The sequence below is a fragment of the Archocentrus centrarchus genome, chromosome 21, assembly GCF_007364275.1.
Source record: "Archocentrus centrarchus isolate MPI-CPG fArcCen1 chromosome 21, fArcCen1, whole genome shotgun sequence".
Lineage (NCBI taxonomy): Eukaryota > Metazoa > Chordata > Actinopteri > Cichliformes > Cichlidae > Archocentrus > Archocentrus centrarchus.
Window position 1 is genome coordinate 9,168,683 of NC_044366.1, and position 26,488 is coordinate 9,195,170.

Here is a 26,488-nt window from a genome sequence, read left to right on the forward strand (position 1 = left end):
GAATGTGTAAATGGGTCAATAATGCTGCACACATGGGAGGGGGGCTAATGATGACCATACACAAACTCTGATAGCCATCTACTGTCCTCAGAATGATTGTCAGCATCTGCCTGTGTGTTTCAAACATGTATACATTTCAAACAGTACAGTCACTCTAAAACATTTACTTTAAATTACAGAGTAGTTGCATATAAATACTCGGTAACTGCAACTTTATACCTTATTTTCTTCTTAAAAATTTTCTCAGTTTAAGCATTATACATATACTATATATATATTAAAATTCCTTACTTGCCCTGCGGGCAGTCTTTGTCCTCCAAGCTCGGGTTTTTTACCAGAGGCCTGGGAGCTTAAGGGGTCCTGCGCAGTATCTTGGCTGTTCCTAGGACTGCGCTCTTCTGGACAGATATCTCGGATGTCGTTCCTGGAATCTGCTGGAGCCACTTCCCCAGTTTCAGGGTCACTGTCCCAAGTGTTCTAATGACCATGGGGACCACTGTTGTCTTTCACCTCCCCACATCCTCTCTAGCTCTTCTCTCTGCCATTACATGCCATGCAGGGGACCTGTCCTTCCAAGATGGTTTCCATTCTTGCTTCTCTTTCTCGGGTTTCTGCTGCCTGAGGTGTTGTTACCATCCAACTACACTTCTCCAGTCCAAATGACATTCTAATGTCATTGCTGTGGATCCTAGTGGGTATACAGCAACACCACTTCTGGCATACAGCTTGATGTCATCCACATAGAGGAGGTGGCTGATGTTTGCTCCATTCCATAGTCGGTATCCATAGCCAGTCTTGTTAATAATCTAGTATGCAGAACAGCAGTGGGAATAGACTATCACCTTGGTATTTACTTGGTTACCGTTGTCTAATATTAAAATTTTGTTTGATCATCTGAAACGTCTAAATGTGACAAATGTGCACAAAAGTAAAACATCAGGAAGGGGGAAAATACTTTTTCACAACACTGTAGTTGCTGCAGGACAGCAATTTAACTGCAAAATGGCTCAGCAACCTTTCTTTTATGTAGGAATATCACCAGAATACATCCAGTTGGCAACAACCTGAGTTTAGTCCACTGTTGCAAAGAGACTTGCAATACAGTTGTGCTCATTGACTGATTCAGATTGACTGCAATATGCTGGCAATGTGTCTGTGTTTATAAATTAGACAGTGATTATTTAAAACTTTCACTAATCTGTCTGAGAGTGACTGCTGTTCATGTCGGGTCACGATTGTTTGGAGATAGGTTTCTTCCCGCCAGGTGATCTGTGCAATCGCCTTGTGATTGAAAGTGGTCGCCCAGAGGTTGAGGGTGTTGCTTGCTCAATCTCCAGGCAATTAGCTGGTTGCTGCAACTACTTGCAATTGGTCTCCAACAGCAAAAAAAAAAAAAAAAAAATCCAACCACAAACTTTTTCTAATCACAAGGAGGTTACCATCCTATTTTTACTCTAGTGTGACTGAGCGATTATGCTTAGAGGTACAGAGAGGTTCACCCAGTCTCAACTGGTTCCTTTGCTTCACCAAAATAACTGCACAGAGTAAGCTGGAAGAAAAGAGGTGGAGTAAACAGTGAAAAAGAGGGAGAAGAAGAGATAGAGTGGAGGGGTAATTTCAAGCAAATGGCAGTAAGAGGAGACCTTTGGGGGGGGGTTTAAGTAAAAGGACGCACTATGCTGTCCTCCCCCTTTTCCTCCTATTTTTTTTGTGTTCCTTTTCCACATAAACCAACATCTCTCAATTCTTCAAGGAAAAATGTGATAATTAAGGGTGACATTTTCTGAATATGAAGCACAGATCATTAAGTGCCAGATGTACGTGCTAGTGAAATACTAATGTTTGAATAGGTTGCAAGTTTCTGAAGAATTAAAATCAAGTGGAGAAAGATTCTGGAATAAATACTACGCACTAACATTTGCCATTAGATTTGCTCCGTATACACAACAGCTAAAAGACTGCATCATGCCATGTTCATTGTTGTTGAAAAATATCCTAGAGTTTGCATTTAACCTTTTGAAGAGTCTTCAAAAGTTCAAATGCAGTTATTGTAATTATCTCTAGCCTGGCTCTTTAAAGTTAAGACAAGCACTTCTGTGATGAGGGGTAGGAAGGAAAGACATAACACAGCATGAACTGAGCTTTTGTTTCCTCTTGAACAAGGTGTGCAATATGTGGACAGCTGTTACACTGAATCTTATGCATATCTAGGCATTTAATTACAGTCATTTTATCACCCCTGCTGGAATGTACTACAAGAATGGAGTGGCTGCAGGGATGTTCTGCTGTGTTTGATTGTGTCGCTATCAGGCAAGCGATAACGCTCAAATGGGTCCAATTGAGGACAGTTTTTCAAACTGCTTTGAGCAGTTACTGAGCAGTCTAAAAAAGTTGTGAAAACCTTCCAGTTGTAGTTTTACAGGTCTGTTTGAAAGCCCACATAAATTAGAGAAACATGCTGAGACGAACACATACAAGAAAGAAATCATGTGAAAATTTAAAAAGTAGTCTCAGAGCTAAATAACACCAACACAATGCTGATTTGTCCATCCAACAGCTTAAACTTCTTAATGATCAAAATAATTAAAAGGAAAAGGAATGAATCTATACATTTAACCCTCTGCAGTCAACAGACGCGCATCACTGATTTAAGATGATGTAGCAGCAGGACACTGCCTCACTGAGTCTCTGTTTCAACTTGCGAATACTAGTTTTTAAATTGTGTTGAAAGACCAAGTAAAACCAGAGTTGCAGGAAAAAAATGGTGAAAACTAGCACTTCATTAGCATGGAGTGCTTACAAGCCAAAAAAAGAAAAAAAAGACAAAGAAAAAAAGACGATGCCTTTCCTATTGGTGGAAAAATGCACCACATCAACTAATCAAATAATTAGACAGAGGACATGTGCTTTCAAGGCAGTGACAGTGTTTTGTCTTGACCCAAGGCTGATGCTTGGGTCATGTCAAATCATATATGGCAAACAATTTATCGACTAGCCACAGCCCCCTGTGCCACTCTTAATTTATACAGACTCGTTGCCAACTTCTTATAATACTAAACATGCATCAGGTTAGGCCACGCTCCTTAAAAAGGAATGGCTCGCAAGATAACAGCAGTAACAGTCCACCTCAGGTTTCAGCTTCTCTCATTAGTTAACCACAAGCGCAGCACATGTTGTCAAATGGATATGAATTCAAGAATCTGAGCAGCCCTAGAACTAATCACATTTGATGTAAAATCATGTTTAACTAGTGTTGCCAAAATGACTTTAGTCTGTTTATCGTTTAGTAAATACCATCACACTGAGCAATTTTATGGAGTACCAATATATACAAAATACCCTGAGCAGCCTCCCCTCTATTTCAAGCAGTGACATTTGCTGACAGTTTGTTTGGTAAAGTGTTTGTGCTTTAGGCAGGGAAACATCATCCACTGCTGGGTCATGTTTTAATTTTAGAGCCATCAAAATCCAGCCTAACAGTGCATGCACACACTGACATAATGTACTCAGTGCTCCACTTAACTGATGTTCAAACATACAGTACGTTAATAAGCAGCCCTTCTGTTTTCTGGACTTGCTTGGAAGAAGAAAATACATAAAAACACCAACATTGCACTACCCATGCATGCTCACAGGTACACAGGCATGCAGACATTAGATACACACAGCCTGTCAGCTATTTCTGGGCCGGCCGCAAAATAATATGTTTTCATAAGGTCAGCAGCTTGGATGTGGTTTCCAAACATGATCTCTTTCTCTGCTTCACTAGATGCTGAAATATCTTTAAAGTTAATTGACAGCAGGGGAAGATGTGTAGACAGAAAGGCTGAGGCAGAGACGAAGATAGATGAAGTCAGAATGAGAAAGAACCACACCCCTTTCTGACATAAAACCTCTGAAAAGGGAAACATTTCCAGGTAACAGAACTGCCTTATTGTTTTCAGACTGGTGTGTTCAATTTAGAAAACTCTCATGTTGGGTGGCTGTAGCTCAGGAGGTAGAGCAGGTCATCTACTAATCGGAAGGCTGGTAGTTCGATCCCTTGCTGATCCAGTCTGCATGCCAAAGTATGATCGGAGTGTGACTGTGTGTGTGAATGTTAGACAGAAAGCACTTATTTGCTTTAAATATGAGAGACTTTTTTGTCATAAAAAACACACCATGCTGATTTCCCTTCAAAATTGGAAGATGTCCAACAATCCAGATTTGAGGAATCCTACATCCAAAGAAGACCTGTGGTTAGTTCTCCAAAATGTTTGGAACAACCTACCAGCTGAGTTCCTTCAAAAACTGCAAGTGTACCTAGAAGAACTGATTCTTTTTTTTTTTAAGGCAAATGGTGGTCACTGTTCATTCATTGATGAAAATGAACTATTAAAACTTAAATTTTTGAAAGCATTCTTTGTCTACAGACTAAAACTAAAACTAATGTATAGATATCCCAGTGGGACAGCACCCAGTACAGCTGAAGTCATGCATACAGTGATAGATGACTTAGCCAGTGGATGGATATCAGCAGAACAGGTAAAACCTATTAATACCTCAGTCACAATAGAGTAAAAATAGCACAGCAACCTCTAAGTGACTAAGAACAATTGGTGGTTGCCTGGTGACTGCATTGATATTTTTTTTTTTTTTTTTTTTTTAAACTGGTGACCGATTGCAAGTAGTTGCAGCAGCCACATTCAATTGCGAGGCAACTGCACAGATTACCTGATGGGAGGCAAACTGTTCAAATAATCAGAGTGACTGCAATCACTCATAGACATACCAGTGAAGGTTTGCAAATAACTAAGTCTACAAATGCAAACAGATTCACACTATGCAGCAATCAGTTGGAATCCTTCTGTACCACTGAGCACAACTCATCTGCAATGAACCAAGGGGACTCCGCTCAACTGGTTGCCAGCTGGTTGTATTCTGGTTATATTCCTATATAAAAGCAAGGTTGCCGAGAAACTATGTCATTTTGCAGTTAATTTGCCATCCTGCAGCAACTATGTCACTATTTCTAGAGCAATTTCTGTTTCAAATCCATGAGGTTCTGGCTTGACTCTGAATGTAAATAGCTAATCTGATTTCCATGTATGTAGATGGCAACACATTTGCTGTTTTTGCCCATTTATCACAGTTTTTTGCTGTATTATCATAAACATTGCTGCTAATTGCCACCTTGGCACCATTCAATCACAAACTGATAGCAGACTGGCTCCTTTTTATTGCTATTTTATCACCGTCTTGACACACAAAAGCTCTGAAGCCGGCACGTGACTGTGAGTGGGATTCTGGTCCCCATCTTTGAAGCAACTATTTCAAAGGCAATGAGATCTTGAGTTCACTGCACACAGTGACAATAATTTTGGTCGTGCCGCGGTCTCCAACCACTATTTGTCCTACTGTGACTGTAACCTATGTCATAACATTTGCCTGGTTCCTCGATCTTTACTGGAAACAGTAGGTACATAAGATACATAAGCTATCTTGACAGCTGTGAAAAGAAAACAAAAGAAAACAAACGAAAACAAAAGAAAAGAAAAGAAAAGAAAAGAAAAGAAAAGAAAAACAGGGGCTGCACTGCTGGACAGTAATTATATATGTTGTCAGTTAATATTCTTCAAAAAATTTAAATTGGAACGGGCAATCAGCAATGGCCAAGAAAATGGGAATTGCTGTACTGTATTCCATCCACAAGGGGAAAGACATTTTTTAATTAACAGATTAGACCAATTTTCAGGTGTATCTTTTTATAAAAGGTATTTTAGCTTGTTAAACACTGTAAGGCTACTCTTCGGCTGCTCAAACCCACCAGTTCCTTGCCTTACTTTGTATGATATGGTAATCTGTCAAATGGTCTTGGAAATGTTACCAGGTTGAAAGCGGGAAGATTTTCAGAGCAATTCCCATGAAAAAATATCTTGCGGCCTCTTACAAACATGATGCGATGCGTACATGTGAAATTGGCACAGTATTTACGGATTACAGTGCATGTCTGCAAGTGGAAATAGAGACAGGGTGTACTGTATGTGAGTGAGTGTGTGTCCAATTTCCCAAGGCTTTTTCAGATACCACAGCCAGACCTCAAAACTATCATCACTGTTCTCGCTTCCATCTGCCAAAGTCATCACCCACACAGACACGATCTCACACATGCACACACACACATGGACATGTACACACACATACACACAAAAGAGGTGTGAAATAGCCATCCTTCACCATTTTAACAGGGGTGGGAACCTGGCTATAAACGCTCTAAACTTCTGTCATTACACTTAGCTTACCTCCTCTCACTCTCTCTTCTCTGACTAACATACCCACAAGAACATTTGTTAGTCCGCTGAGGTGTTGGTAGTCAAAGGCAAAATAAAAGTAGGCGAGGAGGAGCTAGTAACAACTAGTCTGTTTTTATTGCTAAAGTTTACACTTTTATTTTCACTTTTAAAAGAGTTTTATATATTTAGATATGAGGTTATGATACACTGATACCAGGCCTGCTAAAACACATTACTGCAGGACTGTTCATCTTTGGAAAGCAATGAGAAAAAATGACACTGAATAAAGTACATTTGGATGAGTAAGACATCACACACGAGTGGGAGGGAGGGGAGAAGAGAAGGTCTCGGGGAGGGGAGAGTCTGGGGAAAAATAAAATGTGAAGATAGTGAAGGAGTGAAGAAAGAGAGAAGAATTAAAGTTGAGGCCTTTCTGAAAGAGAAAGTGGCAATGTCACAAATGAAAAATAAGATGCTGAAAACTGGTAGTGACTGATGATAGCTGGAGAATATAGTTTAGCTGTGATTGTGTTTCACATTGAGGTTAATGTGTTTAAATAGCCAGTGAACAGCTGTGGCTTCATACATGCTCCAAGCAAATTATACTTTTGCACAACTGTGGCCTTCCAGGGGCAGAATATCTATCTGACTGAATCAGAAAACACATAATGAGAAATAAATGGAAATAATCTTTCAAGAATTGATGAATATACTCAGGAAGCTGCTATTGTTCTTGCTGTTGGCTAATGTTAGCAATATTTCATGCTGTCCAGGGAGCAAAACAACAAAATGCAGAGCAATATAATAAAGCACAGTGCAAAGAAATAGTTGAGTGGTTATGCTTCCCTGTTTTAAATGTGACCAAAGTTATCTGTGTCTTGACTATGTAAAAAAAAGAACATTTACATGGACCAGAAAATGAAAACAGAACATAGAAAAATTAAAGATACAATCTAACACTTAAAGCCACTAACAACACAAATTTACCATTAATATAAAACCCATTAATATTTCCTTAACATAAAATTCATCTTATGATGAATTCATTCAGCAGAGATTCATGAGACATTTTACAGAAAGCTGTAAAAGTGGTCCAACAGCCAACTCACTAAGCCAGCTGACCAACTGGGTGTGTGTGTGTTCTCCCACCCTGTATAGAGCTCATTTTCCCCAGAGAAGGGGTAAGGTGAGTTCCTGGCTGAGGCAGAGCCCCCCACAGACACTTAGGAAGAAAGATAGAATATTCAGGTTTAATTAAAGGAAGAGAAAAGAAGGGCAGCAGAACTTTCTTGGACCCACTCACTATAAAGGAAGGAGAAGATGCAGTACCTTGGTAAGGAGGCATACTGGCGTTCCACCTCTTCATACCGTGGTGCGAGACGATGATCTGCCCCTCGGCCTGGCATCTGACAAACAAAAACAAATGGGTGGCAAAGTCTTCAGTGACAAAGTCTGGATATCTTTCATGTAAAACGGGCAGCATTATACAGTCTATTTACTTTCCTCACATAGAAATAAATTCTGAAACAGTGAGTCTAAGCATATGCAATGCACACTTTCTGTGCATGTGTGTGTGTGTGTTTGTGATACTGGGGTAATTTAGGATTGACAAAGGCTAGTTATTAGGGATTTAGAGTTAGAGTTTCAGTCTTCTGAGTTTTTTTGGCGGGTGGGGGGTGGGGGTCTCCATCCTAGATTAGGTTACTTCAAAACAGGATGGAGTTGTCTCACTCACACACACGCGTGCACAGTCAAAATCATACAGATTCACGTCTCATCTCCATATTGAAAAAAAAGATTAAGTCAAGTTGCTGACAGTTCCATCTCTCCTATTTCCTCATCTCACTGGCTCTCTCTTTAACCCTCACATCTCATTTTTTTCTTCCTCCACTTATTCCCATTTCTCTCACACACACACACACACACACACACACACAGATTATCCCGATCTATTCTGTGGGTAGATTCCAGCTGCCGGGGCGCTCCTAAAAGAAGTCGACTAAACCCCAAAAGTCAACATGAATCTCTGCTGAATGAAAAGTTAACACGCACACACGCACACACAAGCCCCTTTTCTCTGTTCGCACACTGCATACTGTAAATAAGAATAATTTTAATAAGGGGTGAGGTAAGAAAGTGAGTGATTGAATGACTCTATACATGATCAAGTTTAACAATAATAAAAAAGTAATACACATAATACAATTCCTTCAGGCTACGTGTCTAATGTTGAGTCTCTCAACACAGCCCACAACATGTAGTCTAAATCACCTTTACCACTGTAAAATGGTGCTTTTGTTAATAATTCACATTTCCATTGAATAAAATTGCACAACCCATAACCATTTCTTTCAAGTACATTACTAAACCGCTGACAAGACACTACTGTATGCCATCTGCACATTTTGAAGCCATAATATTTTGTTAGAGTGGGGTATACACCCTGTTCCCACATAGTGAAAGAAAGAATAAAAGGGATAACAGAATGAGGGTGAATTGAATGTATATGTCCCAAGTGGTGGAGACAAAAGGCTGAAGGTTTTATAGAAAACTAGGTTCTTCTTTTTTTCCTCGAGGAGCTAAGAATTAGATATTACAGACCACAGCTTTTTCTTCTTTTCTCTGCCTCTCCTCTTCTTTCTGCATTCCAGGGAATGATGCCAGAAGGCATATAAAACAGATTTGCTGGCCCTGCTTTCTTTTTGAACACCTGTCTTTATAGCTTCAATATCTCAGGTAGAGAGACAGCGAGATATTAAGAGGGAATAGAGAGGTGGAGCAAAAGAATGAAAAGGCATTAGGAGGAGAAGAAAGGTGGAAAGAGAGATAGAGTGAATGAGAAGTAAATGAGTTAGAGAGTAGGTAAGTGTGATATAGAGAGGGGGAGTGATATTATGAAGCCATTGAGCAGTGGCAAAAGGGGGGGAATAGAGATGAGAGGTGAATTATAAAACAAGGGAATGAATGGGGTGAAGATGAGGGCGACAGACTGAGAAGTGAAAGACATATTAAAGATGAGTTAAACAAGATGTTAAAGAGGAAACTAGAGACAGTGAGAGGGGTAAGAGAGGAGAGGGTGAATGACTGCATCACCTCTTGGAGGCTTAGGTGAGAGATGAGTAAGGGTCATAGTCATGTGAAGACAAAATAAATCAATGAGGCAGGAGAGTTGATAAGACACGGAGAAAAGAAGGCAGCTGAAAAATACAAACTTCTATACACCAAAACTGTCCATCTAACAGTACGAGAGTTGGTACCTTCTTTTTAACTGTGTGTTTGTATAAACATGGAACAAGTGTGTGTACTAGTAACGTGAATGTGTACATGTTAATTGGAGAAGCAACTACAGACGTGGACAAAACTGTTGGTACCCTTCCATTAAAGAAAGAAAAAACCCACAATGATCACTGAAATAACTTCAAACTGACAGAAGTAATAATGAATAAAAGCGACTTACTGAAAACTAACTCGTGAAAATCAGACACTGCTTTTGAATTGTGGCTCAACACAATTATTTTACAAAACAAACTAATGAAACTGGCCTGGATAAAAATGATGGTACCCTTAACTTACTAGTTTGCTGCACAACCTTCTGAGGCAATCACTGCAATCAAGGGATTTCTGTAACTCTTAATGAGACTTCAGCACCTGTCGACAGGTATTCTGGCCCACTCCTCGTGAGCAAATTGCTCCAGCTGTCTCAGGTTTGAAGGGTGCTTTCTCCAGACTGCATCTTGCATACAGTGGCTTGCAAAAGTATTCATACCCCTTGAACTTTTCCATATTTTGTCACATTACAACCACAAACAAATATATTTCACTGGAATTTAATGTGAAAGACCAACACAAAGTGGTATACAATTCTGAAGTTGAAAGAAAATTATACATGATTCAAAACATTTTTTACAAATAAAAAACTGAAAAATGCGGTGTGCAAAAGTATTCAGCCCCCTTTTCTCTGAGTGCAACCAATTGCCTTGTCTCAAAGGTCATTCTTCCAGAAGCTTTGTGGCTTGTCTATATGCATTTTAAATTCCAGTTTCACTTTTTTATGATTTGCTTTCAACAGTGGTGTCCTCCTCAGATGTCTTCCATTAAGTCTACTTAATGGATGGCTCAAACAGTGACGGATGGTGTGATCTGATAATGATGTACTTTGACCTCTAATCTCTCTGGAAGTTGCTCTGGGTTCTTTGGTCGCCATTCGTATTATCCGTATCTGCAATCTGTCATCAAATTTCTTCTTGCGGCCACATCCAGGGAGGTTGGCTACAGTCCTGTGGACCTTAAACTTCTGAATATGTGCAACTGTAGTCACAGGAACATCGAGCCGCTTGGAGATGGTCTTCACCTTGAATATGCTTGTCAATAATCGTCTTTCTCATTTTTCTCAATTTCAGTAATTCTTTTTTAAAATTTATTTTTACTTTTGTCAGTTTCAAGTTATTTCAGTGACCATTGTGGTTTTTTTTTTAGTCTTTAATGGAAGTGTACCAACAATTTTGTCCACATCTGTATAGTGCACGCACAAGCCAGTGTATTCCTAGTGCCGGTCCCAAGGCCCCAAGCCGAGATAAATGGGCAGGATTGTGGCAGGGTATCCGGTTTAAAATCTTTGCCAAATCAAACATGTGGATCATAAAATATTAGATTTCCATACTGGATTGTTCGGGGCTGGGTTAACAACAACCACTTCTGGTGCTGTTGGCCAAAAGAATACTGGAGGAAACTGTGCTACTTTTCACTGAAGTAAAAGGAAGAGAACAGGGGAAGGTGTGTTAGGAAGCAGTGAGAGAGGAGGAAAGGCAGGAGTTTGGAACTGAGCGCAGGGATTTTAAATGTAGGGATGTTGAATATGGAGCTGCCAGGCAGAAGTAAAAGAAGGCGACCACAGAGAAGATTCATGGATGTAATGAAGGAGGCAGAGTTGGTGTGACAGAGGAGTACAGGGTGAGATGGAGGCAGATAATCTGCTGTGGCGACCCTTAAAGGGAGCAGCGGGAAGAAGAAGACAACTAAGCTCTAATTAACATGTACAGTACCAGTCAAAAGTTTGGACACACTCGCCCATTCCTCTGAATTGGTAAGTATGTTCAAACTTTTGACTGGTACTCTATGTGTGAACCAATACAGTCTATGGAAGCAGCCAGTCGGCGACCCCCCTAGCAACAACTTTTTGCCAGGGAAAAATATATATATTTCCTGACTGGTTGACGAGTGGTTGCTGGCAGTCACTAGGTAAAATTGGTCACAGAGCAGTATATGGTGCACCACTGAAAACCTCCTTGTGATTGTAGATTGCCATTGTCACCCATTACATGCATGGAAGATACTGACTTTTTTGCAAACGTGCACCAACTACTTGGAAATTGCATCAGAAACAGGAAACTGAGAATTTTCAACTTCAAAGTAAAAGTTGTGCCGCAGTAACTAATATATTTCAAAAGGTGGAACATTACGAGTAGCTGGCAGACAAGTTGGTGTCTTCCATACAAACTGGGAGTAACCATGCCAGTCTTATACTGATGAAAGTAACCACAAGAAGGGTTTTGGTGCAGTACCCTCGTTCTGATCGATTTCACCTATTAACAGCTAGGAACCTCCAGCAACCACTCACCAACTGGTCCGGAAATACATGTTTGATTGCCAGGGGGTCACTAGTTTCTAGGTCCATGTGACTAAGGCCTAAGGCAGAAATTTTTACCTGATAACGTACTTGGGATGGTATGCATGCCCACAGAAAAAAGAAAAAAACAATCCCAAAATTCAAAGCATATTGCCAACAAATATGCAAAAGATTATAACAGCTATAACATATATATAGTTTTTTGTGTACATCTTAAACTTGGAAAAATCTGCATGAGACACCAAAATACACTCATGACAGCAATCCTGACAGCTTCAAAATCCAGTCAGCCAAAGAAAGAAGATTCCCCAGTTAGCCTGTGAACTGAATGACTCACTGGAAAAGACTACAACTGCCTGTATTAGTCTGTCTGCAGCTGTAAGAGAAGGAATGCTAGATGTTAGCAGACAACTGTGACAAGACTGCAGGGCAGGGCAAACACTACGACAGCTGAGGTGGCATGGGACATACTGTACCCCCCCCCCACACACACACACACACACACACACACACACACACACACACAATCCATCTTCCCCGCACATAAACAAAACATGCACATTCTCTCTCTTTCAAGTACAGCTTCTGTACACAAACGCGTAATCTCTCTCGTGCACACAGCCAAACGCAAGGAGCGCACACACACTTAAACACACTCCCTCTCACTCACGGAGGGCTGCGGCAGTAGTGTAGCGCACTGGTTGGGGTAATGGTCTAGCGAAAAACCATTTCACGGCATAGCGAACAGAGGAGAGGCAGAGAGGAGTGCGCGGAAATCAAGCAGAAGAGACTGATACTGAAGGGAGAGGGAGACGACACACACACTCTTACAAAGGGACACACACTGAGAGAGAAAGGCTCATCTCTCTCCTTTTAACAGACCCTTCAATTTACCCATAAAACACACTACCCAATCACTTTCAGCACTGACACACCCTCACAGGCTTGCTCCCACCATCTTATCTTTTTTTTTTGTTTCATTTCTCGGCCTATCTTACACAAAGACTGACACACACAGCCACCAATATCCCGCTCTTTTTATTTCAGCTGTTGCAAGGATTTCAAAGGGATTTAGATCGACATGGAGTATTTGGTAGATGCATTAAATGAGACCACTTACTCGAAATGTGAAGTGTCTCTTCCCTTCATGTTGCCCCCCCGCCGCCGCCGCCCCATATCAGACTTTTCAAAGCAACCCCCCCCCATCCCTGCTCACCATTCTCTCCCTGTCCACACTTCATCTTTTCCCTTTATTAACAACTCTTCTTACTGACAGATCCCATTCCCAAACTTTCTTCATACAGTATCTACATCTTGCTCTACATCTATTTATGTTACATCTATCATTTACAAAGTCTTTTATTCTATCTTCTATTTTCTTCAATCCTTCTTTTGCTTGAATCTATCTCTATCTGGAAAACCAGACAAGACAAAAAAAGCCATGCGGGTTAGCAGAAAACACGTCTTTCTTTAACTTCCAGTGTAATTTTCTCATTCTGTAAATCAACAGACAAAAGATTTTACTCCCTTTTTGTCTTCTATCCATTTTGCCCCCCCACTCTGCCTCCCACCCCTGCAGAAATCAATGAATAAGGGAAGGCTGGTTCTAATCCGTATCAGTCATATTGTTTTGCTCAGCCAGCACTTTGGACTGACTCAATTAAAACACAGCCCTCTGTGGCTCCTCTGTGTGTGAAAGTGTGTGTGTGTCACATCCGCTGCCTTTGATATACCTAAAGCTTAATGCCTGTGTGTACACACATATGTATGTTAGTGTGTGGAGTCAGCTGAAGATGAGTGTGAGACACCTGAAGAAGTGTGTGTGTGTGTGTGTGTGTGTGTGTGTGTGAGACTGCAAACACAGAGAGATAACTAACCACCCTGATGGTAATGTGCATTATGCAATGTTAATGATGCCTCTGGTGAATTCACACATTAAAAATGTGGATCTAAATGTGTCTGAACTTAAACTCCTGTTTTCACAATTTCACATATCAGGTTTTTAATGAAGAAACATAGCTTGATCCAGAGCATCCCACTGGGACAATACTCTCCTCAAAACATAAAATGTTCCATGATTACACTTACTTTCTTCCATTTTTCATACTTAAGACCAGGATCCAAGCATGCTTCTTACTTATTAATTTATAAGTGGCATTCAAAATTATTTTGTGAGTTAAACTACAAAAAAACAAACAAACAAAAAAACAAACCCTCTTGGCTGTTATTTAGTGCGCTAACCTGTGCCTGGACTTGATGATGCTGATTTTTAAAATGTTAGTGAGATTTGCCTCACTAACTGCCTGTCTATATTGTATTTCTGGGTTTGGAGAAAGCCTTTGAAAAATACTGGATACCTCATAAGCTTATCTGGCAAACTCTTCAGACAAACAATGCCCCTGAAGTCCAACTGTTCTACAGCAAGGTCAAGAGCCTCATACAGTGCCCGGCAAGGACCTCTTACACCATCCATGTTGAGATCCATCAAGGATTAGTCCATTTGCCCCATCTGACAGAGTTCAAATATCTTGGTTCCATCATTTACAGTGATGAGTTCCCCTTCCAGAAGCACCAGCCCCAGTGAATGCAGCGTGGGTGAAGTGATGCCAACTCAATGGCTTCCTCTGCAACTGACGGATGCCCATTTGCCTGACGTTGAAGATATATGAGACCCCTATGGATCTGAGTGCTGGCCAGCAAAAATGAAGCACACAAACAGGGTCCCAACTCAATGCAAATGTTGCACCAATCGCAGATAAGATGCAAGCATTGCAACTTCAATGGCATGGACATGTGGTCAGAAGTAACGAAGAATCAGTGACAAAAACCGCTTTAGGCCTCAGTCGCCAAAGATGGTGACCCTGAGGGAAGAAGCATGGTTCGACCATCTTCAGAAAGACATGCAGCGTGTGAATGTCACACCAGAAGAAGGCACTAATTGTTCAAGATGCAGATAGAGTATGCAAGCAAAAATGAATCGGTATAACCTTTAGCTAGATAGCAGTCTAGGTTATGCCAGCTCTAGCTGTAAATTATTAAATTTATACCTTTAAGAAAACCTTTATATCACTTTTAGCAGGCTAAACTGTTGATTAAAATCAGCACATATTACAGAAAATGAAAGAGCAATATCTAATGTGATAAAAAAAAAAATACAAATTACCTTTCTACTGCTTTTCCCCTCAAAGCCTATTGTAGCTATACAAAGCCAATAATACTCAGCTCATTTTTTTTTTTTAGAATCCTTCCAGCTTTCAGTCAGGTTTGTTGTTTTTATAAAAATGACTTCTGGTTTCCAGTACGGATGCACCAACACATGACTAAACATATATATTAGTTTCTACAGAGGGAGATCACAATCACACATGTCCTCTGTAATTTATGCTTCAGCTTTTTAAATAGCACACAACACAAAGACATCTTTAAAAAAAAAAAAAATCTTTGCATCAGTCTGTAATTTTTTTTCTTATTCATTTTCTTTTGAAACTCACATTAAATTCAGTTTATACTGTTCCATTCCTGGCCACATGTAATGACCTGTGATTGCCACCCACTGTCATTCAGGTAGTAAAATAGGCTATTCGCATCTTTCCACCTTCTACCCGTCCATGAATACTTCCTTCTGTTCATTCATAACTGTCCTCCATCACACCATTCCAGTTTTTTATTTATTCAGTAAATCTCCATTTCTTCATTTAATACTGTACACCATCCCTCCCTCCATCCATTTATCCCACCATTCATTCTAGAGAAAGCAGTAATTGCAGCTGCTGGCAAAAAGCCATCCGTTTTCTCAGGCTAATTACTACAGCCTCTTAACAAAGTAGCACTAAAGGAAAGAGTCGACAAGCACACTCACACGACCATGCCTATTCACATTCACACACAAGTGAATGTGAATAGGCATGCACACAAATAAGTACTCAAATACTCAAATTAGGTCTTTCCATAGTTCATCATTCTTCTAATATGTTGACCACACAGGAGACAGTCACTCTACCAGAGTCAGAGTCAACTGCATTAAAGAAAATCTTATTCAAATAGAATGCTGCGGGAAATATTTTCTGAAGTATGACTGAGCTTATATCTTTCTTAACTGCGATTACTTGGTATATTAAAGAGACATTTGTGGAAATATTTGGATTTGCTTCAAAGAAACAAGCATTTCTGGCTGTGTGAAACGATAAAACTCACATCCCAACTATTACATGGCTGAAACCATCGACTGTAAATTAAGCCACTGATCAGGAAAGTCCCTTTGTGTTTCAGCAGTCATTATATTGGCGTTCTGGACCTGACCAGTGAGTGGTCGATCAAGAACTGAGGGATAGTGCATAGTCATATGGCTGTAGCTTAAAGCTTACAGTGCTTTTTCTTCCTCTCTCGCCCTGATGGGAACCATACTTTATAAAATGAACACCATTTGGTATTCAATTAGACTTAAAAACTAGCAATTGAGTGTCACAAGCAGAACTGAAGTTTTGCTGAGCCATTGCCATCGATCATCAACTCCAGGAAGCCTCTTGCAGACGCACACCGTTTTCGGTCACTTTGTATTATTGAACTGCAAAATCTCGCTGGAATTTGCTGAGAGTGAGTGGCAGCCAAAAGAGAGCGAGTGACAGACAACAAATCTGAAAGTCTCAGACGAAACTGTAATCGAGGCAGAGGGAGATAGTGAAGGAATAAAATAATCAGGGCAAATGCGCATATTTGTTTACAACACCAAAGACGAACCACGCATCTTTATTCTCAAACCTCTTCCTACTGAAATGTCAGCAATGCACTAGAATAAAGCGCTAAGAATTAAAACTGGAGCACAGTTAAATGTCACAGCGCTGTTGAGCCTCTGGTACAATTAAGACACAGAAGGTCAATTTTCTCCAAAGCTCGCAGCTTAGAGTGTCTCCTGCGAATACAGCTATTAATACTACTTAATGCAAAGCATCCCATTTATTTAGTGTAGGTGCGCAAAGGAGTGGAAGAGACAGCATTACATTTGTGTGTTTGTATGCATATCAGTACTTAGACCCATCAATCATATTAAAACCTCTTCTTGTTAAATGGCATTTAAAAGTTATCAAGCTGGTGGTATCCCAACAAACGAAGCAACACGCACACTGACACACAAACAAACCTGCTTTGTGAACTATGGAAGGCACTGCCTTAACTGGAAAGATGAGATGCAAAAGTACAGCTCCTAACAACACTAACCAGTACTTTAGAGACCATAACATTTTATTTTTTTTTTAGCAGCTGTAGTTTATTCATAGATATTACTGCACTTTAGTTCTGGTCCAGTTCTTGATAGCATGACTTTTTACAATCAAACCACAAGGAGTAAGGCTGGAGCCATAAAGACTATAATTAATATCGATCCTGCGTCATTGTCCCATATGAAGGAATGCACCTTTTTTTCAATGTCTATATATGTTTTGGTGTTATAATTTTGAGGTGAACATAAAGTTCCAGCACTCTGCCGAAACAAATCAAAAATCTTCTCCAATTTATATTTTGACGGTCTCTCCTTCAAATTCATTTTCATGTGCACCTTTGGTTACGCCATGTAGCTCTCATTCTCTGCCCTGGATATTGTCCAGTGTGTTAAAAGAGAGGATTGTGTTGGTGTAGCCCAGAACAAAAACCCATGTGTCATCAGTGTGTCCACAGCTGATGTTACTGCTAATTTTTCTCTCTTAGACACCTCAGGCCATTACAGCAGAACTTTGTGTTGACAGTCTGACCCTGTAGGATAAGTTAAGTTTGAATCTGGAAACTTAATGATCAAATTTCATAACTGATTATGAGCATAACTCTCCCATCAAAAGTGCCACACCTTTAACTTGTTTACTCACGTTTTTACTGGATAACTTCTAAAATATACAGATTATAACTATGGTTACGCCATATCATATCTGCGATAATGCTGGTATAAATTTCTGCGTGCTGTGAAATGTCATATTGTGACATCATTGCTATAGCAAGGCCATGCGTTTACATTCCCTTGTGTGCGTAACAACGAGACAAGAGCAGGTATGTCTGAGAGCCGCTTGTCAGCCTCCGATGACAATTTAGCATTTAAAAAGGGAGCTGCTTAAAACAGCCTCCAACAAAGCAGGGCACTTTTCAAAAAACGCAAGAAAACTGTTCCTGCTAAATGTGGAAACAAACATGTTTCACCAAAAAAAAAACAAAGCTCAGAGTACAACCAGGCTACAAAGGAGGAGACACTGCAAAGGAGATGTGGTGATATGTGACTCAAATGTAAACAAATGACTCTGGAGTACTCACTAGCTGCACTCCACATAACAGGAAGTGCAAATGATAGATGGAAATCAGTGATGCAGTTACAAAGTGGAAATGCACTTTAAGCAGCTGGTTAAAATGCTCGACCCAAGGCACGACAACTCAGGTCGAAAATATTTTTTTAGTTTGTGACAACATTGTGCAGCTCGTGAGATACAAGGTTAAGTTGCTTCAGGTATTTTTAAACTTTTAAAGTTTAAAATTTTCCAGGGAAAACACTACAGAGGCTACTTTAGCACTTAAATCTGACTACTACTACTATTGCACTATACTGCTGCTGCTGCTGGCATTTTGTTTCAATAGATTCACACTTTAAATTAGGAAGTGTGTCATCAATGTTGTTCAGTATTTTTTATTATTATTTATATCAGAAATATCATTAGCATAAATTTTCTTGAAATATCGTGACACAATTTTGATGCTATATTGTCAGCCAGTAACTGGGATACATGGATACACAAATGGTTTTCCAATGAATTAGTTGATTGTATCACAGTTGTATTACTGTGGGGTGTGTATGCTTTCACAGAACAAGAGTTTACTTTCAAAACTGTTCATGAACAGCAAGTTGATTTAAAGGTAATTTCTGTAACCCACATGTGTTTTACTTTTACACAGTCACTGTTCACACCTGCCTCTGGTTCTTTATTCCACACCGGAGTTTATTTGACAGATTTTACAAATATTAAGGCCAAAGAACTAGTTAGGATAGGTTTGCAAGCACAAGACCTAATAATGGGTTTCTATTTTTCTTTTTTTCCTAAATAGGAAATGAGTCCACATTAAATCTGGTAACAGATTTTTGTGAAAGAGAGTTATAAAACACACACACACACGCACAGTCATGCACAAACATAATGACAAAAACCTATGATCCTGAACAGTGAAATAGGAGCTGCACTTTTTCAGTTTAAAATGCAGCTATTTTTATAGGTGTGTGTATATTTTGTATATATTTATTTTAGAAAAAGAAGCCGAGAAGTGAGCATGGATACAGAAGGGAGCGAGAAAAGGGAAATGCTATGTGTGGTGAGAGAGGGAGAGAGAGAGACATGAGGATAAATAAATGATAGTAAGAGGGAAGGTAAGGCGATAGCAGAGAGGATAGGATTAGTCTCTGCTGAAAGCCTTTGGAGAAATACACACAAAACACATATATACACATACAGAATATTCGTGTGTGTGTGTGCACACCATACAAGTACGTATCCATGCAATGAAACACACATACTATATATATACTTGGAATAAAAAAAAAAAAGCTAGAAGTCCCACACATGCATGCACGCACACACACACACTTATCCTATCCTTAGTGTTCTTAATAGTTAAGCTTGTCCTTGAAAGTGCAAGGTGGGGAGTTGATAAGAGAATAGAAATAGAGACGAAGGGAGAGTCGAGGGTGATGGCATATACAGAGGGGCAGAGACAAGAATGAGGAGATGAGGAGCCCAAAAAGTTAAGGAAGATAATTTGGTTTCCTTTAAGCCCCCCCCCAGTATATCCCTCTACCTCCACTCCTCACTCTCCATCTGTGTCTCCTCCTCTCTACCCAAACTTCCCGACTTAAAAAAAGTTCCCCTTTGAGGATTAGCAGCAACAAAGGAAGGTGAATTCCAAGGAAGACTAAGGAGAGTGGAAGGCGGCAAAGAAGCACAGGAGAGAGAAGAAAGGGTAGGGGTTAAAGGGGAAACAATTTACCTGACGGAGAAGTGCACATGATGGGAGAGAAGCCAGAGACCGTAAAGATGAGAGCAGGGTAAATTTTCTACCTGCTCTGCTATTTTTTTTTTTTTTTTACAATGTCAGTGCCTAAAGTAGGAAAATCTCTGCTGGGTTTGTGTTTGTGGATTTTCATATTATTTATTTATTTCTCTATGATATCTCAGGAGCAAGACTTAGCATAAGCACATAAGAGCAGCACAGGCACATTTCTACTTTCTGCATGAGAGAATCTGAATACAAGGCTAGAAATACTGTGCGCGCGCGTGTGTGTGTGTGTGTGTGTAAGTGTGTGATTACGATTGTGTGACAGTGGGAGCAGGTGGCTACAGTGGCAGGTTAGATGGAGTTGTAATAAGATGAAAGTGGCACTTTTTCTTTCTGCCTCTCGCACACACTCAGTTCGTCTTTGAGATGATTGGTTCCAGTTGCAGGGTGACGGACATGAAGTCTGTCAGGTCTTCTCGATTTTTCGAATGTTTTTTTTTTATTCATTCTAATTTCATGAAAATCTTGACCTCTTCACTCTTGTTGTTTCCTCTGTCATTTCCTTCTCATCTCCTTTCATTTCTGTCTACACGCCCATATTTATAATTAAATAAAATTACAAATGTTATCTGCCTGATACAAAACAACAAATCAGGAGACTGAAATGTATTGCGGTGAAGATCTTTTCATATTAATGTGAAACGAAGGCGATTTTTTTCAATCAAGGTGAAAGTGATGAATTTCTATTTGTAAATGACCATATTTCACATGCCTGAACAGAATGTAGAGACATAAATGTGAAAGTGGTGCAATAATATGTGTAGCAATCCAGTACTCAACATTTACTCATGTGCTGCTTTCATACATGGTCTATTTATGTGCACATCTGATATGTAAGACTGGGTACACACAGATGGATGATACAGACTGATGAATATAGACAAGTGTGGAAAATGGAGGCAATATTTGCTTTTGTGCTAGATGACATGCTTGAGATGGAGGCAGGAATCCATTTTCTACACTGTGTTTCTGTTCAGAATGTGGAACTGAATCCATGAACACATACAGTTGTGGTCAAGTTACATACACTCATCTTGGACATCAATATAATGGTAAGTCTGAGCTTTATTTATTTATTTTTTTTAACGAGGCATGATTGTACAGCATCACATCATCATTGACTTAAAAAAACAGGAATTAAGTGTAAAAGTTTGACTTTATTTTGGATCTTCCCTCTTACCATGAACTTCATGCCCATGATGAGTGCATGTAAACTTTTGACCCCAACTGTATGTACAAATGAACAGACAGAACCAGGGGTGAGCTGTTCTTTCTGTGAGTCTCAGCTGCAAAGAAAGGAATGCAAATACACATAACTTTGAGTTAAGTCCTTTCTGACCTATGACCCCAGAGAACCCTTCTCTTTTCTAAAAGCCAATTTCTTCCAGAAAGTGAGACACAATTGTAAGTCTATTGGAACACATGCTTTACCCATTTCAAAAACCAGGTGATGATGATCCTTTATTTTCCAGCCAATTGACTGCGTATTGTTCACTTGAAAGTCTTAAAATTCTAAAAGAGGCATGAAAAACATCACAGAACAGTTTTCAATTTGTCCGAAAGCTCTAACTCTGCTGAAAGGTCAGATATTGCTTTCAGTACAAGAAAAATCCATCCATCAAATACCATCTTAGAAATAGAGATGGATGCGCAGACCAGGATGTGGACTTAGCTCTAGTCCGGGGGATGGGCTGAGGAGGAGACCAGAAGTAGATAAAGTAGGACATGTGGGAAAGATAGAGAAATGTAAAAAGAGAGCAAGATGGGGATTAGAAACCCCCTGAAAGGCAGTGACTTAATTTCCTGGCTAATGTGACTATGATTATCTCTTGGGTGGGAATGGAACTTTTGATGTCCTGGGACCAGACTAATCCTTGGTGACTAACCTCCACCTCTCATTTCCTCTGGATTAGCTTACTCTGCTACTTAATGAAAAAGAAGTTGAAGGTGGGTCAATATTAACCTGTGAGTGAAGGAAAAGAGAGGAAAAAAAGATCGCGTTTCTGTTTCTCTGACTCTGGAGAATGCCCTTTCAAGAAAAATGACATTAGTCATTTGTTCAAATCACCTACAGTATGTTTCCTAACAAAGACCTCTTGTGACTTTGTGAATACTGTAGCACGTTCTCTCTGAAAACAAGCGTGGAAGAAGTGTGATGTTGTTACAGTGCCAGGAAACCTTGAAGGGAGAATATCAGACCAAGTCAATGAACTATGCACTTGTTGTTCTTTTCATTAAAGCAAAAATGAGAAAACTAGCCGGCCATGTCAGCAGGCATCAGGTCATAGTTAAGAGTTTATTTAAAAAAAAAAAAAAAAAAACAAAAAAAAAATTGCATAGTAATGTGCTGTTCTTTGTAGATACACTTGAGTGCTCTAAATGCTGAGAAACTAACAGCAAACTACTGTACAACCTTATTTGTAATATAGTATTTTTGTTCAGTAAAGTTACACTTTGGTTTCTCATATTCAATTAAGTCCCACTGCCCCATTTCAGCCAATCTTTGAAACCCTTTTTTTAATTTATAAATTATTGTAGTAAAATGAGGAGGCACTCACTCAGATTATGGACAGTTCCCTGCAGGCAAGCATGAAGACATACTGGACTGTTAATATGTAAATGTAAAGGCTTATTTTAGCAGTGCTGTGATGGTTATTTCAGTTCTGCGGTTTTTAGATGTTAATTTTTATTTTGAGGTGTTCACTGCTTATGTGGACACAGCATTAAGGTTTAACTAGGTTTAATTATTCCAAAAAGAACAAAACTTTCTTAATTGTGACATTAGTGTACTACATGTAAATTTACTGTGTACAATATGTATTTACTTTTTACAATTGCTGTGTAATTTTGATGGGGTATTTTTTTTTCTCTCAAATCAAACATGGCAAGTTGTGCACTCAAATAACGACTGCAGTGTTTGGTCATGTTTCACACATAACCTGCAGAATTTTGCAAACATTTAGAACTTGCAGCACAACTGGCCCTACACACACACACACACACACACTAAAGTTATCTGTGCTGAAGACAACAAGATGCAGATGTCCAAACACACGTGCAACACGTGTTATCTTAAATATGATGGTTTTTGGAGGACAATAAACAATATCATGCTTTTAACAGAGATGTAAGATTATGACATGGGTCGTTAAAACTACATTGTTGAAGGCCATGGGAAAAAATATTTTGCTGGTAATCCCCTCTAGTGTTTGTCTTTGGGACCAGAATGACTGAAAAAGGTGAAAAATCCTGGACAGATAAAAGGAAACAAAGAGTAAAAGGCTGGGTAATTAACAGTACATGGCTTTATATCATATTGAGATTAAATGGCAAGCCAAGAGAGTAAAACAGGCCTTCTTCATTCAGTGCTGCTGGTATGAACTTGGCTAGCAGATAGACTAACAGATAACAGACACAGACACACACACACTTACTTAATTGTGCTCGTCATGGTAACCAGTTGGCTGTGACTTCTAGCCTGTTTGGACTGATAAATTGGTAAACCTGAAGGTGACTCCGTGCGCCCGACAATTTACAACCACATGAATGAGGGTTATTTGCAAATTCACACGAGGACTGCAAGGACTTTTACATAACCAAAAAGCTGCAAATTAACCAAGTTTTTTTTTTTTCTTTAGAAAATGTGTTGCTCAACAGTCTGCCGCAGATTTCTTTTTTCTTATCAGGCTTTTCTCAAGAGAGAAAGCCTCAAGTGTTGCCAGGTTATCATCCAATCTGACCAATGACATGTCACTTGACCCTTCTCTCGGCCAATGCCCTGTCTCCAACAACCGGCTGGGCCCCAGCTGGCCAATTAGCTCGCCTCTTAGTGTGGAGCTCGGCCAATGAAAAGCCCCAGGAGACTTGTGTTCATCTGAACTCACAGATGGGAGGACAGAGAGGGAGAAAAGAGGGAGAGGGAGTGTGTGTGTGTGTGTGTGTGTATAAGAGAGAGTGTTTGAGAGAGAAAGAGGGTGTCAGGGTCTTGGCCTGAATTCCCAAACACTATTGAGACATCTTCACTGAAGAGGCTGGCTAGGTTTGAGTTAACAGTTGGAAACAAATCTCTCCATAAAAGCGATGGACGAGAGAATGTCAGTGCTGATAATGCTGAGAAAAAGGAAACCGAATGGCTAACCTGCCAATGCTATATTTAAGAAGAAAAGCACCTATTCTTCATATCTTTAAAACCTGTAAGTTTTCAGGAAAACCTTAGATAGCTTAAATGTTTGCAGTTTCAAAATAACCCCTTTTAAAGCTTGCTTTGTCCAGATGTCTGTTATTATGGATGAGTGACACAGAGCAAAGGTTCAGCTCCAACTCATATTACTTTTTGTCTCTCTCTGCTATACTTTAAAAAGAGAAAAAAAAATATATCTTTAAGCAGTACACCGAATTTAATGAAGAGCTCTTTAAAGTGAAATGAACTGTGAAAAGTATTCAATAAAAAGGCGTAAATGTTACTGAGGTGAAAAAAATTGAGAGAGCTGGATGGAGAAAGTGCCACGGTACGCAGAGCAGAGGGGGATTTTCCCTGCCTCAATAGTTACACTGACTTGGAGTAAAAATTCTCCCATCATTTTAGCAGTTTGTCTATTTTTTTGTCAAAAAAAAGAAAGAAGAAAAAACATGAAGTGAAACTGACTTATTTTCAGTCATCATATTGGACAGCTGCGTTGACATGCCACGTTACATACTGTAATAAGCCGTACCTTTCTCAATATCTCTGCATAGGACTTGAATAGCTTCCATTTCTGCACAACTGTCACTGAACAGTTCCCCTGAACTCTTTCACTTGCAGTTTCATTTTGATTTCTCAGTGCAACATGTAAACTCATTTGTTCTGGAAGGTAAATAACAGAGAAATAAATAAATAAACACAGAAAACAATACAAGTATACAGAAATAAATGTAGAATTCATATAAGTGGTACGCTTGTAAAATGCATGGTGTAACATTATACAAGCATGGGCACAAAGTTACTCTATGTGTGTCTATATTCCCCTGTCAGCATATGGTATCTTCATGTTAGAAAACATTACAATAACCACTGTAGTATCTTAGATAAGAAATAGCTGGTATGCCATATGTAAAATAACACATATTGCAGCTTTCAAGTATCCAACAGATGGTCAGAAAAGGCCTGTTTATGCTCCTGATGTTCCTCAACACCATCCACTCCACTGCTTTCAGCACTCTCTTAGTTTCTCAGTGTGACTTCAAGTTGACAATCCATCTTTCACTCCCTCCCTCAGTCTGACAGCATTTGAGTTTCTTAAACCTGCTTTCCTTGTGAAACTCGCTGACTTTTACTACTGTATCCCCCACTCTCCTCCTCTCCCTTCCTTTCCTCCACATCTCTTAGTATGTTATCTATCAGATGACTCACCATATTTCAGTATCAGATATTTCTCTCAGAAGCTCTAAGAAGCTCAAGAGCTGCATGTTGCTTTAGGAATCACAGATCAAACACACATACACACACACACACACACTTTAACTCTGCTTGCTCACAGTTTGACATCAAGTGTGTATATGGCACGTACACAGGTGCACATATGTGATATGTAGAGGTGTGTATGTCCTCGATAACACAGCTGAGCCAACAATGAAGGAAAAAAATATGCACACACACACACACACACACACACACACACACACACACACGCGCACGCGCACACACACACGAACAAACACATACTCGCACACAATTTGGCTATCTGTCCTGTCCACAGTGCAGTGGCCAGTGGTGATAACACTCTCCACTGGACCAAAACCCATCACTCTTTACACACACATACCTTGTCAAGGCTTTGTGAGTTGGTCTGCACAGTTGCCTGTTGGCATCTTTCTTGAAATCCTCAATGAAAGTCCTGAGAGCTCTAAGTATAAATCTAAATTTGATAACATGTACTGACATCAAGACACAAGAGCCATAACTGAAAGGAAAGACACACACACACACACACACATACACAAGCAAAGATCGCGATTGCAGGTTTTCAAAGAATGTAACCTCTATGCAAACTATGTAAATTGTATTATTCCAACCATTTCTGCCAACAGCTCTGCAGCAAAAGATGACTTTGACACTGCCTTTGGATGTGGGCACCACCTCAATCTCATTCACCTTATTCCTGATTAGAAATGGGAATTGTGCCTGTTTGAGTCCAAATCTGATCTAAAACATGAGAGCAAAGTTACAGTAGGACATCTCTGCATGCAAACATTACACTCATTCAATGCCTATTCTTGGGTTTAATAATCTATTAGTCTATTAAATTCCACATATAATTTTTTTCTAAAAAGTATTGTGTTGAAAATATAAAGGAAATATGTCAACATGCTGATTGATGTCTGAGGCTGTCATCAATTACCAAAGGTAATTTAGCTAGTAAACTGTAACTAGTAAACTGTTGCTACAGACAAATGAGTGCAAACTGATTTCGAGCACTGCAAAGTAATTGCATGCCGAAGTATAATTAATGGCTATGCTACTATTAAACTAGATGGT

The 26,488-nt window shown here is 39.6% G+C and overlaps 1 protein-coding gene across 3 annotated transcripts in view; it reads right to left on the reverse strand.

The window, feature by feature from the left end:
* The window catches only part of pard3bb (par-3 family cell polarity regulator beta b), a 219,535-nt gene that overhangs the window by 16,128 nt on the left and 176,919 nt on the right, over positions 1-26,488 (reverse strand). For all 3 annotated transcript variants that reach the window (XM_030758551.1, XM_030758552.1, XM_030758550.1), the window contains one exon: positions 7,602-7,678. In XM_030758551.1, the coding sequence (XP_030614411.1) occupies positions 7,602-7,678 (77 nt within the window). The remainder of the gene's footprint in view (positions 1-7,601; positions 7,679-26,488) is intronic.